Source organism: Oppia nitens, unplaced genomic scaffold (assembly GCF_028296485.1).
Source record: "Oppia nitens isolate AA-2021 unplaced genomic scaffold, nextdenovo-longstitch-racon4-pilon3 scaffold43_pilon_pilon_pilon, whole genome shotgun sequence".
In the NCBI taxonomy this organism is placed as follows: Eukaryota; Metazoa; Arthropoda; class Arachnida; order Sarcoptiformes; family Oppiidae; genus Oppia; species Oppia nitens.
This window is the reverse complement of record NW_026533225.1, coordinates 99,049-115,300: the sequence shown is the minus strand read 5'-3', so window position 1 is coordinate 115,300 and position 16,252 is coordinate 99,049. Positions and strand designations below refer to the sequence as shown.

The window sequence follows — 16,252 nt, the reverse complement described above, 5'->3', positions numbered from 1 at the left end:
TAAAGAAACAAATATACTGTACTGTATATACAGTATATTTATGATATATATAAATCTTAGTTTAAAAAATAAACTATTTTTTTTAATTCAGAAAAAATCATAATATATTTATAAATTAAATATATATATTTTTTTAGAAAATACTCGACAAATGAACGACTCGTTAATGTTATCATCGATAGCGTTGATCGTACAGTAGATAATATGTTGGACAGTATGGGTCCCGACAAACCATTTAATCCGATTGAATATATTTATCTAACGTTTCTCAATATAATTGCCAGCAGTGTATTTGGACAAAGGTATATAAATTATATAACGTAAAGTTTCTTATTTTTAAAAAATAAAATAAATAAATAAAGTTATAAACTTTAACATAATTTTAATATAAGTTAATAATAATAATCTATTTTTTTTATTAAATTAAAACCAATATTTATAATCATAGATATAAAGTACTGTACTTTAAATAAATAAATAATATATCTGTCTCTCTGTCTCTCTGTCTAACACACAATGTATTAATTATATTATTTATTTTAATAATTAAAAAAAAATAATTATATTTTTAAAATTTTTATTTAGTTACACATTAGACGACCCGGAATTTCGTCAAATCAAATATACATTCTATGATCTGGAGTTCGAAACCGGCAATTGTTTTGTTTTGTGGGAATGGGCGCCAATATTTCGTTGGCTGTATAGACCGGATCTATTCAACCATTATAAGCATCATTTTGTTAGTTTACGTCAACTAATACAACAAAAATTTCTGGACCATCGACACGATTATCAACCAGATATTGAACGAGACTTTTGCGATGCACTGATAGCCACTGCCGATGAAGCCGTCCATCAGTCAAAAGAGTCGGCACCCTATCTGACGGATGCAAACCTATCAATGACTGTATTCGATGTATTCTTTGCCGGTGTCGACACCTCGCAGATAACATTTCAATGGCTGCTACTGTTGTTAGCCTACTATCCTGATGTACAGCAACGGGTGCGGCAGGAAATCGATAGTATTTGTGGCGACCATTTGCCCGGACACGCGGATCGCGACCGGTGTCACTATACTATGGCAGTCATATCGGAAACGTTACGCTACAGAAATGCGGCTCCGTTTGGTGTATCGCATAAAACTATGGTCACCACTAAACTAGGTATAGATACCATATATATAATACCTATATATATATATATAATACCTGTATATATATATAATACCTGTATATATATAATACTTGTATATATATATAATACCTGTATATATATAATACCTGTATATATATAATACCTGTATATATAATACCTGTATATATATAATACCTGTATATATATAATACCTGTATATATATATAATACCTGTATATATATAATACCTGTATATATATAATACCTGTATATATATAATAACTGTATATATATAATACCTGTATATATATAATACCTGTATATACAGTACATAGTACCTGTATATATATAATACCTGTATATATAATACTTGTGTGTATATATAATACCTGTATATATTTAATACCTGTATTTCTCTAGTTATATAATAATAATATTTTATTTGTTTGTTAACTGTAGGCCAATATACTGTTCCCAAAAATACAGCAATTGGCGTATTTCAAGGCTATATACTAAGTAACGATAGCGACAAACATTGGTCGGGAGGCGACGGTATGGACTTCAGACCCGACCGATTCATTGATAGCGACGGCAAATACATACTGAAACGCTTGCCATCGTTCATACCGTTTGGTTTGGGTCGTCGGGTATGTCTGGGCGAACGGCTGGCCTATGCCGACCTGTTTCTGGTTTTAGTACGACTCATACAGCGTACCCGTAACTATGATATTTTGTTGGACAGTCATAAGGGTCTGGACCCCAATCATGATATACGTGATGTGGTCACACCCAATGAGTTTAATATTGTTTTGAAAACTAAACTTTAAATTATAATTTTCATATATACATAATAAAGTATATAAAAATATTGATTGAATATAAATTTTATCTAATGTTCATTAATTTGTTTAATATATTTTTAAAATATTTATTAAGAAACAAAATTAATTTTTTTAATAATAATAATATGTTAAAAATTAACTAAAAAAATTAAGCATTTACTTTTATTATAGTTAATTTTGCTATTTTGTAAAAAAAAACTATTATTATCTAAAGTTTATTAATTTGTTTTATTATATTTTTAAAATATTTAGTTAAGTAACAAAAATTATTTTTTTTAATAATAATAATATGTTAAAAATTTACTTTAAAAATTAACACTTACTTTTATTATAGTTAATTTTGTAAAAAAACTATTTTTAATCAAATTATGATAGCATGAATTTTTTTTTTATATAATTAAGTTACATAACTTTTGGGATAATTTTTTAATTAATTTTAAAACCTATCTTAATATGTATTGGTAAACTCTAGTTTTTAATTATTTATAAAAATAATAACATTTTATTAGATTTGATACAAAAATTAGTAATTTATCTTTTTTTAAATAATAAATTCTAACTTTTTAAAAAATATTTATTTATTTTATTTTTGAAATATAATTAAATGCAATTATTTACTAAAGTTTAGGTAAATATATAAATGCTTTTCATAACTATAAAAAAATAATTTTAATTAATAATTTTCAATATATTATTTACATTAAATAAAGTGCTGTTTTGAGCTAAAAACGGATCGTCCGGTCAATGGCTGAATTGGTCGGCAATTATCTAAAATATGAGTTTCATTGCCAATAGGAAACTCCCATTGCATCAAACGAAATGTGTTTAACTATTAATATAAATTTATATATATTTATATATTTAAAAGTAAAATAAAAATTAAAAAAAATATATCATTTATTAATTAAATATGTTTTTTAAAAAATTAAACAAATATTGTTTTATGTTTTAATTAGTTTTAATTAGTTTATATTATTCTCTTTATATTATATTTAATAATAATAAGTTTATAAAAAACAAATTGCTTAATTAAACTAAATTAAAAATATAAAAAATTAAACCTGTTTAGTACTGATTGAAATGCGATTTTCAAAAATGATCCAGGTAACCGATTCGTGACATGGCGGTATTGTAATTGATCCATGATATTTGTACATGTACATGGGCAACATTGAGCTAATATAAAACGATTGATCAGCCGATATATCTATGGATGTATTGAATGGGGCGATACGGGATACGGCATCAATTAATGGCTTCAAATTGGGATTATCATTGTCGCTGATGTCGGCCATTACCGACATAATAACGATACCGTTTGGATGAAACAATGCCTCATCAGTGTTGCCGTAGTCTTGGTTAAAGTGTGTGAAAAATATCTATATTTTTTTTTATTAAAAATATTAATAAATAGATTTTTTTACTATCATTTTTAAAATTAAGTGGTAGTAGTGGTAGTAGTGGTAGTAGTGGTAGTAGTGGTAGTAGTGGTAGTAGTGGTAGTAGTGGTAGTAGTGGTAGTAGTGGTAGTAGTGGTAGTAGTGGTAGTAGTGGTAGTAGTGGTAGTAGTGGTAGTAGTGGTAGTAGTGGTAGTAGTGGTAGTAGTGGTAGTAGTGGTAGTAGTGGTAGTAGTGGTAGTAGTGGTAGTAGTGGTAGTAGTGGTAGTAGTGGTAGTAGTGGTAGTAGTGGTAGTAGTGGTAGTAGTGGTAGTTATAAAAATATTATACCTCTGCAGCTGCTGATTTGCCATCAACACTATGTTCACTACCACCATCTACTTGTTTACCCCAATTAAACTGTAGGTGCTCAAGTATATATCTGGTATCGCCTGTATCACTCAACTCGACAAATGGTCTACTCTGGGTTGGTGTTGTCTCAAACGATACCTGTGCCAAATCGCCATTGTTTGCCACATTAGTATCGTACGATTGTTGATAGTTGTATAAAACCAAACTAAATGTCTGATAGACTAGTCTATGGGTATCGATATTGATTGGCGATTGTCTATTGGCACCGCAACCCGGAAACATTGTCGACCATATTGTTTTATCTAGATAAAAATTTATGTTTATAACAAAAAAAATTAAAAAAAAGTTTTATAATTTTATCATGGTCAACTAAGTAATGTTTTTTTATATAAATATTATTGAGAGAAAAAAAACAATTACCTGCATATGAATATGATGGCCCTGAACAGATAAAATCATTTACTAATAAATTATTATTATAGCCATAACAATTTTGTAATAATAATAATAATAATAATGTATAAAAAGTTTTATGTAAATTTTTATACATTTTATCATTATATATAATTTATATATACTGTATATAAAAAATCTATTTTTAAAAAAAAATATATCAAATAATATTTTTTTATTTTTTTAAATTAGTTAATCTTTTTTGCCGTACATTAAAAAAAATTTTAAACTTAACTATTTGACTAAACAAAATAATATACATGTATATTGTAACATATATTTTTATTTTAAAAAAAATATTTTAAATTTTTGCAAATAATAAATATTTGCAAATTTATTCAACAATAAGACAAAAAAATTGTTTTTTTTTTGAGTAAAATAAAACATTTTTTAAAAAGTTGTATTTAATGCATATTATAAAATATTTAATATATTTTACATTTTAATACATTATATATTTTGTATTAAATATTAATTTTTTTCAAAAAAAACAAACACACATACATAAACATTATATTAACACAAACAATAAAAATATATTAGTATATAAAACAAAAATAAACAACAAAAAAATAAATTAAATAAAATATGCGATCATTATTGCTATTATTTTATCTAATTATTTTATTTAGTAATTATTTTAAATCTATATTAAACAGTGGCAACAATACTGAATGTAATGGACCAACATTTGCCTATAAAGGTAATTATAATTTAATTATTATTGTATATATCAGTATATATAAGTAGTGACAGGAAAATCATTATCTCAGTTTCAATCTAATAACAAATATATAGTTTACAAAAAAAATAAATTATTATTGTATATATCAGTATATATAAGTTATATATACAGTAAAGTATAATATCATTATTAAAACAAAAACAAAACTAAATGATTAAAGATAAGACCAAATGGTCGGTCATATTTCCCGGCTGTGGCGCCGACCGTCAGTCGCCAATCAATATCGATAGACAACTGGCCGTCTATTTGCCTGAACTGAAGCTAATTTTCTACAACTATATGCAAACATACGACTGGGAGGTACTGAACAATGGAGAAACCGTACAACTGATGACACGCGGTATTGTCGGTCCAGTACTTGATTTAAGGGACAGTAGTAGTGGTGGTGGTGGTGGTGCTGGTGGTGGAGTCGCCACCTCTGATAGATATCATTTCTATAGTGCACTATTTCATTGGGGACAGTCCGATGATGATCAGGGCTCAGAGCATAGTATCGATAATAAGTTTGCATCGGCTGAGGTAGTATACCTGTACTGTATATTTATATATATAACAAATATATAGTATATATGATAATATTTTTTGGTTTTAATCATTATTATTGTTATTTAGTTAACAAAAATTCAATAGATAACCATAAATTGCATTATACAGTATAAAAAATAATAATAGACTAATACACTATAACTAATTATACTATAGTAATAGTAATAGTAATAGTAATAATAATAATAAATTTGTACAGTAAGGTATCTTATTGTATTGTATTTAAAAAAAATTAATTGATATTATATTTAAGATACTGTATTGTATTGTTTTTTTTTTAATAGTTATATATAACACATTACAATGAAAAGTATGGCAATATGGACAATGCCGTACCCTATGATGACGGTATGCTTATCCTATCGACAATGTTTACCATAGCCGACGACAAACCACAGGTGGACAACCCTGATCTGTCACCACTAATACAGTTGTTGCCCGATGTTATTACGTTAAACGTATCGACACTATTGTTTCGTGAGCGGCCATTTTATTTAGGTCAATTGATGCCCCAAAACAAAACTAGCATGTTCAAATATCAAGGTTCAATCACATTTCCACCATGCCATCAATCTGTTACCTGGATCATATTTGATGAACCGTTGCCAATTAGCCGGGCACAGGTATGTTATATACATATATCTGCTCTATTATTAAAAAAAACATGTACTTTTCCTTAAATATTTTTGTTAAAACTTTTAAAATTTTAATCTTTTATATTATAATTACTATTAATACAAATCCTTAATTACTTAATAGTTAGATATGTTTCGTATTATAAATTGGGAGCCAATTGAAAATGCAACCAAAATACTTGATAATAGGCGACCCATACAACCGCTAAATGATCGTACAGTCTATACAACTATTAATAAACATTTTATAAGTAATCTAGTAATTATTAAAAAAAATAATAATAATTTATTTTAAACATTATTTAAAATAATTTATTAATTTTCTTATTTTCTAATTTTGTTAGATAAAAGTATTACTACTACTACTACTAATAATAATAATAAATCTAATTATTTCAATAACAATGAAAAATGTCAAAAATGGTATCAATGCGGACATGGAGTCTGCTGTAGACATGAGGACTACTGTCTGGCCGATAGTGACGGTAGTAATAAACGGTGCGAAAAGCGGTGTTAAAATTTTTTATGAGTTTTTTATTTAAAAAATTTAAAAAAAAATATTTTCAGTATTTTTTTCATATAATAAATAAAATAATAATTTAGTGCAATGATTAATTTTTTTTGTTTTGTTTTTTGCTTACTTTATTTTAAATATTATATATATATTGAACTGTACTATAACTATTGAAAAGTTAATAAAAAATTATATATACTTTTTAATTTTTTTAAAAAAATAATAGTTCTCATCTTAAATATAATTATTTTTTAAATGTAAAAATAATATTTTTTATTATTGATTTTATTTTTATATGTTAATAATTAAACTTATTTTATTTTTTAATAAATATTTTTGCATGTTGTTAAGGAATTTTTATCCTATTTTTTAAATATTTTTTATATAATTATTATTATTTAGTGTACTTGTAATTAGTATTGTATTATAATATAATAAGTTTTTTTTAAAAATAGTTTTAAAAAAGTTTTTTTTATAAATATTTACATATAGCAAAACAAACTTTGAAATATTGCTTATAATATCAAAAAAAAATTAAATACTAAATAATTAATAAAATGTTTCTACATATTTGATTACTTGAGTTATTTTTTTATTGTATGTAATATTATATTAATTTTTTTAAAAAAAATATTACGAAACTATTATCAATAATAAAACAAAAACTAAATTCCAACTAAAAATTAAAATTAATTACAATATTGAGATATTTTTAAAAAAAATATTAATTGTTTTTTACATAAATAAATTAATACTATTTTAATAAATATTAATTTACTAATAATAATAATAAGAAATTTTTTTTTATTGTTAACTGTAATATTTAAAATTATTCAGTAGAAAAAATTCAGTAAAATATTTATTTTTAAATATGCTTTAATAGAATTTCGACATTATTTCCATATATTTTAATATCATTATTGATTTTAGTAATTAGTATAATATTTATTATTATTATTATTATTATTTTATTTTTTTTAATACTAATTATTTAATAAAAGAAAAATTATTTCTAATTTAAAAAAAATAATAAAATTATAAAATTTTTATTTATTAATTATAAATTAATTCAAACTAATATAAGTACTTAAAAATTTTAAAAAAAACTATATAACATTTATTATAAAACAAAAGTTTTGTATATAAATAGAAAGAGAGAGAGAGAGAGAGAGAATAATAAATAGCAATTTAATTATTTAATTTTAATAGATATTTTTAATATATATATATAACTTAATATAATATAATTTATTTTTTAGGTTAACAATTGATAATAATAATAATAATAAAAATATAAAAAACAATGTCTACTGATAAACAATTAACTGATGGTTTACGCAAATTTCAGCAAATGTTTGATCCCATACTCGACAAAGTTATGGCCAACTCGTTGGAGTCGGACATCAATGGTTTGCGCGAGACTTTGAATCAAATGTACGACTATATTGTCCGTCGGCGAGAGTTTGACGATTTTGCCGAAATACTTATACAGTCGTACAGTGTACTGAGTGGCCACAAACCGGGTGACCATGAATTTGATAACCGTGTCTATGCCTTGGCCTGGGCTGTAGCACTGGCAATGGTTCATTTTGATTTACTGGATGACGTTATGGACCGATCGGATACACGCGATGGTCAGCCGTGTTGGCATACATTGGTAATTGAAATAATCAATAATAATAATAATTGTAAAATTATATATATATATATATATATATATATATATATATATATATAATGTACTATACATGCATATTATACACAGACACACATAGTTAATGTTTTTTTAGTTGTTGTTTTGTTATATAATTGTATGATTTTTTTTAGCCAACAGTGGGTATGTCGGCCCTAAACGATAGTACTATAGTATTGTCGGCCACCTATAAGATTTTGAAACTATATTTTAGTGATCATAAAAATTATATGCAAATTGTTCACTGCATTCAAGAGGTTAAGTATTCTTTTAAAATTAATATCATTTATATAAATTTTTCTATATATATATAATAATAATAATAATTTTAAATTTTATTATCTTAAACAACTACTATTAGTGTATTGAAAAGACAGCCTACGGCCAATTGTTGGACATGCAGTTTACCCGTTCCCAAAATGACCATGTTGATCTTAATACCTATACCTATGATAATTATAAGCTGATTAACAAATATAAAAATGCCTACTTTGCTACCGGTGCATTTTTGTTGGGTTAGTGGCAATCCTATATATATATATAAATTAAAGATAAATAAATATAAGTCAATCAACTGTCTATTATTATTTTTCATATTATATTTGTGATTAAATTAAATTAAAAATAATTTAATTATTATTTGTTTGTTTTCTGTATAATACTAATAATTTTTTTTAGGTATGTATACATCGGGTCAGTCATCGTACGATCATTTGGACAAAATTCAGGACATGTTGACCACATTAGGCATTTTGGTCGGTGTTATCGATGATGTGGAAGATTTGCTAACCGATGGCACCGATATTGTTGAGGGCAAGTGCACCTGGCTTTACGTTAGGGCATTACAGTTGGCCGATAATAGTCAAAATTCATTACTATTGGCTAACTATGGACTCAAGGATCCCAGTGCTGTCCAACTGATCAAACAATTGTACGACCAGTTGAATGTCAAAACCGAGGCCAAGGAGTTTGTCAAAAGCGAGACCCGACTATTGAAACAAAAATGTTTGGACATCAGTACTGGCAATGCTATTCTCAATCAATTGCTTAACAAATTCATTGCAATCTATGAGAAATATTTTAAAACTATTTAGATTTTGTTTAAAAAAATAATAATTTTATTATTTTCTAATATATATATCGATAAATACTAATTCAAATTAATAGTTAGATTTACATTATAAAAATATTAATTAGTAGATTATGGTTAAAAATAATTATAATTATAATAATCAAGAAATTAATTTTTGTGTTTAATCAATATTTTATAAAAGCTATATTTATTTTTATGAATAAAAACTAATAAAGTTAAAAAATATTATGTATATTCAATAAAAAATAAAATAAGATTATTTAGATTTTTTAAAAAAATTGTGTGTATGTGTGTGTATGTGTGTGTATGTGTGTGTATGTGTGTGTATGTGTGTGTATGTGTGTGTATGTGTGTGTATGTGTGTGTATGTGTGTGTATGTGTGTGTATGTGTGTGTATGTGTGTGTATGTGTGTGTATGTGTGTGTATGTGTGTGTATGTGTGTGTATTTGTGTGTATGTGTGTGTATGTGTGTGTATGTGTGTGTATGTGTGTGTATGTGTGTGTATGTGTGTGTATGTGTGTGTATGTGTGTGTATGTGTGTGTATGTGTGTGTATGTGTGTGTATGTGTGTGTATGTGTGTGTATGTGTGTGTATGTGTGTGTATGTGTGTGTATGTGTGTGTATGTGTGTGTATGTGTGTGTATGTGTGTGTATGTGTGTGTATGTGTGTGTATGTGTGTGTATGTGTGTGTGTGTGTGTGTGTGTATGTGTGTGTATGTGTGTGTGTGTGTGTGTGTGTATGTGTGTGTATGTGTGTGTATGTGTGTGTATGTGTGTGTATGTGTGTGTATGTGTGTGTATGTGTGTGTATGTGTGTGTATGTGTGTGTATGTGTGTGTATGTGTGTGTATGTGTGTGTATGTGTGTGTATGTGTGTGTATGTGTGTGTATGTGTGTGTATGTGTGTGTATGTGTGTGTATGTGTGTGTATGTGTGTGTATGTGTGTGTATGTGTGTGTATGTGTGTGTATGTGTGTGTATGTGTGTGTATGTGTGTGTATGTGTGTGTATGTGTGTCTATATGTATGTGAAATGATATTCAGTAATAATTCATTTTAATATTCATTAGAAAAATATTTTTGAAAAATTTATACTAGCAATGACTAGATAATAATTAATTATTTTTTTTTAAAATCTAAAAAACTTACTAAATAAAAATTCTAAAAAATATTATTATATTTTATATATATATTTCTTACTCTAAAATAAAATAAATAACAAAAATAAAATGGAAATAACAGATATTTATGATAATATATTTAAAAAAGATGTTTCCAGAATATTTCCGGCCAACTATCTGAGTCAGGCCAACAAACTAGAGCACCGGCCTAACCATCGGTTTCTCATATCGTATAACAGATGCGGTAGCAATTGGTTCATATATATTGTCCAATTGATACTGTCTTCAGCTGAAAATACCGATCCGGTTGACGATGAAAACTATATTATCGAAAGTGTTGGCTTACGGGCACTGGATATGACCAGAAAAATGATGTCAAAAACAACAAGCAATAGTAGTAGTAATGTCAATACTAACGGTGCTATAGTCAACGATACCATGACTGTTGATAATGATGATGAAGAGGACATTGTTTTCTTGAAAACCGACTACACTTGCGATAACTTTCCGCTGAACTCAATGGCCAGATATATGCTATTAATGCGTAATCCGAAAGATGTTTATCATGCCTTCTATCAGGCAATCGATAATCTGATCCGATCGGAGCACAGGGGTCTGAAAATTGGTGAAATCAAACAATATGACAAACTATTAGACTATTGGCTATCGGATAGTATACCCGATTGTTATAACTATTTTACGTATGTTAAACAATATTGGCTTCGGTATAGACGTGAGCCTAACTTTCAGTTCATACTCTACGAAGATATGAAACTTGAACCGCGAAAAGCTATCGAAACTATAGCCATGTTTTTAGGCGATAACTATGTTAGACGACTGTCCCGTGTGATGGACTCCGGTACTGGCGAAACACTGCTCGATCGTATTGAACGACTGTCTACTATGGATACAATGAAACCCATGTTTGACAAACAGGACAGTTGGCGATTGAGAAAGGGTTTGATCGGCAACTGGAGGTCGCACTTGACTAGAGAGCAAAGCGATGCTATCGATCGGAAAGCTGCCGACAAATGGACGGGAACTGGACTCGAGTTGCTGTGGGAACGGGAATTAAAATGGGAATAATAATAATTATTATTATTAATAACATTTTGTTTTGAATATATATATATATATATTAATAATTAGTATTAGTGTGTTATTAGTACCAAAATATATTAACTAATAATAGACTAGTAATAAAATTAATTTTGAAATAATGAGTTTTTTTTAAAAAATACAATATTATTATTATAGCATTTATATATCATTTATATACTGTTATTATATAAGTTATACAGTATTATATAATGTAATTTTTAGTAATTATTTTTGTATTTATTTATTGTATAATTTTATACAAATATAATAACTCTAAATAATAAATTTTAAGTTTTTTTTATTTTAAAAAAGATTGTTACTAATTTTTTTTATTAACTTAAATATCATAATATTTATTTCTCATTTACTGTATATGCATTATTTTTTTATGTATTAATTATTTTAAAGTAAAATTATTTTTTACAAAATGATGATTTTTAATTTTTATAATAATATTATTTAAATTTTATTTTTTAATGCATCATATTTTGTTTGAAACTTTAATTTAAAATATTTTTTTTCATTATTTATTTTCATTATACTATTTGATATTAGTAACAATAATAATATTTAAATCTAAATTTAATATATATATATTTATTGTTTTTATTAACACTACATAAATAATTAATTTAAAAAAATAATATTCACAATATTTATTTTTAAAAAAAAATAATATTCACAATAATTGATTTTGATTTAAGTAATAACAATGTTTGATAAACTGTTTGATAATATATGTGACACAAAATTATGGGTAATATATAATATTATTAATTAATATATAGTATTTATATTAATAATCTAATATTTAATTAAACTTTAATTATAACATACTATCATAGGATATACAGTAATATTATTATTATGCTGTATTTAATTGTTGTTGTTATTTTTTTCAAAAAAGGACCCGGAGCTTATGTGGAACACTACTACACCGCAACTGAGCACATGTATGGCCGACACTATATGCGTATGGCTGCCGGCCGCTTGTCTAACAATATGTTTGAACAACATATTTATCGATATATATCGATCAGTGAGACCATCAATTTCCGACAACTACTACAATTGTACACGACTGGCCATTAGCTGCTTGTTAACTATGGTAACGGTAGTCAATCTATCATTTAGTCTGTACAGGCGTTACTACGATGATCATCATCAATGGCCATACAGTAGCCAAACAACCAGTAGTGCCTACATTATCCGGACAGTCATAGAAATGTCTACACGACTAACACTGACACTTGTAGTCTATTTGTATCGGCTGTACGGTATACACAACTGTAGCGGTTGTCTATGGTTTTATCTGTTAGCCGATACAGTGGCCGGCGGTCTAGCCGTTTGGGCATATGTTAGGACACCGGCAACTGTTGAACTAATATTTATTTCTATTGAATTTTCATTGACTATACTATTGCTTTTATTTTGTTCATTTGCCGACCGTTTGCCGACACAAACAACAACAACACCTCCAGCCAACTGTCCAAAAGACAGGGCATCGTTTCCATCGTTACTGACATACAGTTGGGTCGACCGTCTACTGTGGACTGGCTGGCGAAAGCCGCTAACATTGGCCGATCTTTGGCCGCTAAGATCCGACGACAGTGTAGACAAATTGATGGCCAACTTTTGTAGACATTTTAAAACTGGTGGACAGACAACAACAGTAACAACTGGATGGTTGTCCACTAAACTATCAAAATGGACAAACTTGGGCTACATTTATCGTAAATGGTTTAAAACAGATACCGTAGAGTTAGTTAACAATATTGATGATGAAGACGACGACAACGAGTCAACTGACCCACAGTTAACACCACCGCCACTACAACTACCAAAACCAGCGCCCAGTAATGTCTTTACAGCTATTGTTAAGACTTTTTGGTTAACTTATTTGAGGCCTACACTGGTCTATGTAGTACTGGATGCGGCAGTCATTGTCAGCGCATACCTACTTAAGTAAATATTTTAAATAGCTATATATATAGCATTAAAATATTATTTTAATAGATTTTTGATTGAGTTTACCACCAATGATGAGCCCCAATGGCACGGGTATGTCTACGCCACTACCATTCGACCACTCAATATGATCGTTGCATTTGCTTTTGCAAAAAATATACAAAAAATGCAAGTTTTAGGTATTGTATAATATATTTTTTTTTCTCACAAATTTATTTATATGTAATAATAATATTATTATTATTTTTGTTTCAATAAATTTATTTTATTATTATTATTATTATTATTTAGGACAGCGTATAAAAACATTGCTAACGGCGCTCGTCTATCGCAAGGCACTGGTGTTAAGTAATAGCGCCAAAAATCGGGAGTCAAATATTGGATAGATAGTCAATCTTATGGCCGTTGATTGTCATCGATTTATTGGTTAGTTAATTGAATGAAAAATAAAATAATACTAAAACTTATATATTGTATGTATGTATGTGTTTGGGTGGGTAGGTGTGACTGTATGTGTATATAGATTTGTGTAGATATATATATATATATATATATATATATATATAGAGTATTATAAAACATTTATCATTTATATATATATATATATATTAGGATTGTTGCCGAAAATAAATTTTCTCTGGACATCAATGGGACAGATAGTTTTGGCACTGTATCTGCTATACAATGAATTAGGTGTTTCAACGTTTGCCGGACTGGTCGTTATGCTAGCGATTATGTTAGTCAATGGTTTTGTAGCAAAAATCAATGACAATATTATTAGAAAACAAATGTCGCTCAAAGATCAAAGACAATTGATTAGCAATGATGTGTTCAATGGTATCAAAGTTTTAAAAGTAATTGTTTTTTTTAAATTTTTTTATTTAATAATTTAATTAATTGTATCATTAATACAGTTATACGGTTGGGAAAAGGCTTTCGTCGATAAGATATTGCAAATACGTAGCAAAGAGTTAAGGTTTTTAAGGACAGCCGGCTTCTGGACTACAATAACAGTGCTGACATCAAACTGTTTGCCATTTATGGTAGCTTTGGCCACATTTGGCACCTATTTGGCCATCGGTTCCGAGCCGTTGGACGCCCAAAAAGTGTTTGTTTCGTTGACATTGTTGGCCAATGTCGGGGCGCCACTAATGCAAATGCCCGACACTATCAACGAAATAATACTCGTAAATATATATCTCAATATAATTATATTAATAGTACTTAAAAAAATGATAAAACAAATTGTAACTTAAAATTATTAATAGCTAATAGTTTCGACTAAACGTTTGAACAAATTTCTGGACTTACCTGAAATCACTAATTATGTAACTCATGATAATGAACTACCAGTGCTTCGTATTGAAAATGGTTGTTTTACATGGAATAGCGGACCAGTAGTTAATAATCATAAAAATGTTATTTTGAAAGACATTAATCTAAAAATCATGGACAGTCAGTTTGTGGCAGTCATTGGTACAGTTGGATCGGCAAAAAGTTCACTACTGGCGGCACTGTTAGGCGAAATGGACAGACTGTCCGGTAGGGTTAACATCAGACACGGTGTTAGTGTAGCCTATGTTCCCCAACAGCCCTGGATTATGAATATGACACTCAAAGATAATATATTGTTTGGTAAAGACATCAATGAAGATATGTATAAAATGGTAATCAATTCGTGTGCCTTAAGCGATGATCTGAGACAACTGTCCGCCGGAGACGAGACAGAGATCGGCGAAAAAGGTATTAATCTGAGCGGAGGTCAGAAACAAAGGGTTAGTTTAGCCCGAGCTGTCTATAGTGAAGCCGATCTCTATCTACTCGATGACCCACTTTCGGCAGGTATTTAAAAAATATATTTCAAATACTGTATTATATTTTTTTTGAAAAACTGTTTTTTCAAAAATAAAAAAAATGATAATAAACTAGTGGACAGTCATGTGGGACAACATATTATGCGTGAAGTGTTTCACTCGGAAACCGGTTTATTGCGAAATAAGACCCGAATTATGGTTACAAATCAATTGTTTGTATTGCCATTCGTTGATCAGATAGTTGTCCTAAAAAATGGTAAAATACAGTCAATCGGTTCCTACGATCAGCTAATGAATGAAAATAAGGAATTCAGACAAATTTTCAGACAATATTCAGGCACTGATAATATGGATAATAAGTTTATTAATAATAATAATACTAATAATACTAATGACAATAAAAACATTATAACTGTATTGTCATCGGATGAGGTCAATGATAATCGGCTGATTGATGAGGAAAATGTCGAAACCGGACAAATCAAGCTTAAGGTTTGTATTAATTACTTTTTTTATATATACAAATCCATACCAAACCCTATACAAACATCATACAAACCCCTTACAAACCCCATACACACCCACTAATCCACACAAACTTACATACAATATCATATAATATATATGATACTCAAACATACATATTATTACATACATTGTATTAATATAAACAGATATAAATTATTTTTTATCTTAAAAATAGCTACTAATATACTCATAATTTACATCATATGATAGCAACAACAAAAATATTATAGCAACTAAAAATGTAGTCTACATTTTAAAATAGTTTAAAATATTATAGTTTTTTTATTACTTCAATACTAACTATATATTGATA

The 16,252-nt window shown here is 27.6% G+C and overlaps 6 protein-coding genes across 6 annotated transcripts; 5 read left to right on the top strand and 1 right to left on the bottom strand.

The window, feature by feature from the left end:
• Positions 1-204: 204 nt before the first annotated feature.
• LOC128959208 (steroid 17-alpha-hydroxylase/17,20 lyase-like) lies at positions 205-2,455 on the top strand. Its single transcript, XM_054305148.1, has 4 exons — positions 205-302; positions 586-1,163; positions 1,594-1,930; positions 2,449-2,455. The coding sequence occupies exons 1-4, from the start codon at positions 205-207 to the stop codon at positions 2,453-2,455; spliced, it is 1,020 nt and encodes a 339-aa protein (XP_054161123.1).
• Positions 2,456-2,676: 221 nt separating this feature from the next.
• On the bottom strand, positions 2,677-4,006 carry LOC128959207 (carbonic anhydrase 7-like). Its single transcript, XM_054305147.1, has 3 exons — positions 3,704-4,006; positions 3,038-3,355; positions 2,677-2,805 (listed from the first exon to the last, which is right to left on the bottom strand). The coding sequence occupies exons 1-3, from the start codon at positions 4,004-4,006 to the stop codon at positions 2,677-2,679; spliced, it is 750 nt and encodes a 249-aa protein (XP_054161122.1).
• An 822-nt stretch (positions 4,007-4,828) lies between these two features.
• On the top strand, positions 4,829-7,124 carry LOC128959206 (carbonic anhydrase 14-like; the record flags this gene model as incomplete). Its single annotated transcript, XM_054305146.1, has 4 exons — positions 4,829-4,880; positions 5,083-5,441; positions 5,753-6,091; positions 7,110-7,124. Coding segments are annotated over 4 exons (765 nt in total), but the record flags the coding sequence as incomplete, so codon positions are not given.
• A 796-nt stretch (positions 7,125-7,920) lies between these two features.
• LOC128959205 (uncharacterized) lies at positions 7,921-9,404 on the top strand. The gene is made up of 4 exons (XM_054305145.1): positions 7,921-8,274; positions 8,445-8,567; positions 8,672-8,825; positions 8,989-9,404. The coding sequence occupies exons 1-4, from the start codon at positions 7,921-7,923 to the stop codon at positions 9,402-9,404; spliced, it is 1,047 nt and encodes a 348-aa protein (XP_054161120.1).
• Positions 9,405-10,636: 1,232 nt separating this feature from the next.
• Positions 10,637-11,614, top strand: LOC128959204 (sulfotransferase ssu-1-like). The gene has a single exon (XM_054305144.1). It carries the CDS (start codon positions 10,637-10,639, stop codon positions 11,612-11,614), a length of 978 nt encoding a protein of 325 aa, XP_054161119.1.
• A 2,630-nt stretch (positions 11,615-14,244) lies between these two features.
• LOC128959203 (multidrug resistance-associated protein 1-like) lies at positions 14,245-16,121 on the top strand. The gene is made up of 5 exons (XM_054305143.1): positions 14,245-14,451; positions 14,512-14,784; positions 14,866-15,439; positions 15,527-15,770; positions 16,115-16,121. Exons 1-5 carry the CDS (start codon positions 14,245-14,247, stop codon positions 16,119-16,121), a joined length of 1,305 nt encoding a protein of 434 aa, XP_054161118.1.
• The last annotated feature ends 131 nt before the right edge of the window (positions 16,122-16,252 follow it).

Excerpts from the sequence above, each read along its gene's own strand:
- LOC128959207 (XM_054305147.1), bottom strand. The coding sequence starts at position 4,006 with ATGTTTCCGGGTTGCGGTGCCAATAGACAATCGCCAATCAATATCGAT. Across the intron at positions 3,356-3,703 it reads GCAAATCAGCAGCTGCAGAG|ATATTTTTCACACACTTTAA; the intron begins GTATAATATTTT and ends AAAAAAATATAG. Across the intron at positions 2,806-3,037 it reads TTTCAATCAGTACTAAACAG|TTAAACACATTTCGTTTGAT; the intron begins GTTTAATTTTTT and ends TTATATTAATAG.
- LOC128959208 (XM_054305148.1), top strand. The coding sequence starts at position 205 with ATGTTGGACAGTATGGGTCCCGACAAACCATTTAATCCGATTGAATAT. Across the intron at positions 303-585 it reads AGCAGTGTATTTGGACAAAG|TTACACATTAGACGACCCGG; the intron begins GTATATAAATTA and ends ATTTTTATTTAG. Across the intron at positions 1,164-1,593 it reads TATGGTCACCACTAAACTAG|GCCAATATACTGTTCCCAAA; the intron begins GTATAGATACCA and ends TGTTAACTGTAG.
- LOC128959204 (XM_054305144.1), top strand. The coding sequence starts at position 10,637 with ATGGAAATAACAGATATTTATGATAATATATTTAAAAAAGATGTTTCC.
- LOC128959203 (XM_054305143.1), top strand. The coding sequence starts at position 14,245 with ATGGGACAGATAGTTTTGGCACTGTATCTGCTATACAATGAATTAGGT. Across the intron at positions 14,452-14,511 it reads ATGGTATCAAAGTTTTAAAA|TTATACGGTTGGGAAAAGGC; the intron begins GTAATTGTTTTT and ends TCATTAATACAG. Across the intron at positions 14,785-14,865 it reads CTATCAACGAAATAATACTC|CTAATAGTTTCGACTAAACG; the intron begins GTAAATATATAT and ends AATTATTAATAG.
- LOC128959205 (XM_054305145.1), top strand. The coding sequence starts at position 7,921 with ATGTCTACTGATAAACAATTAACTGATGGTTTACGCAAATTTCAGCAA. Across the intron at positions 8,568-8,671 it reads TTGTTCACTGCATTCAAGAG|TGTATTGAAAAGACAGCCTA; the intron begins GTTAAGTATTCT and ends AACTACTATTAG. Across the intron at positions 8,826-8,988 it reads TACCGGTGCATTTTTGTTGG|GTATGTATACATCGGGTCAG; the intron begins GTTAGTGGCAAT and ends AATTTTTTTTAG.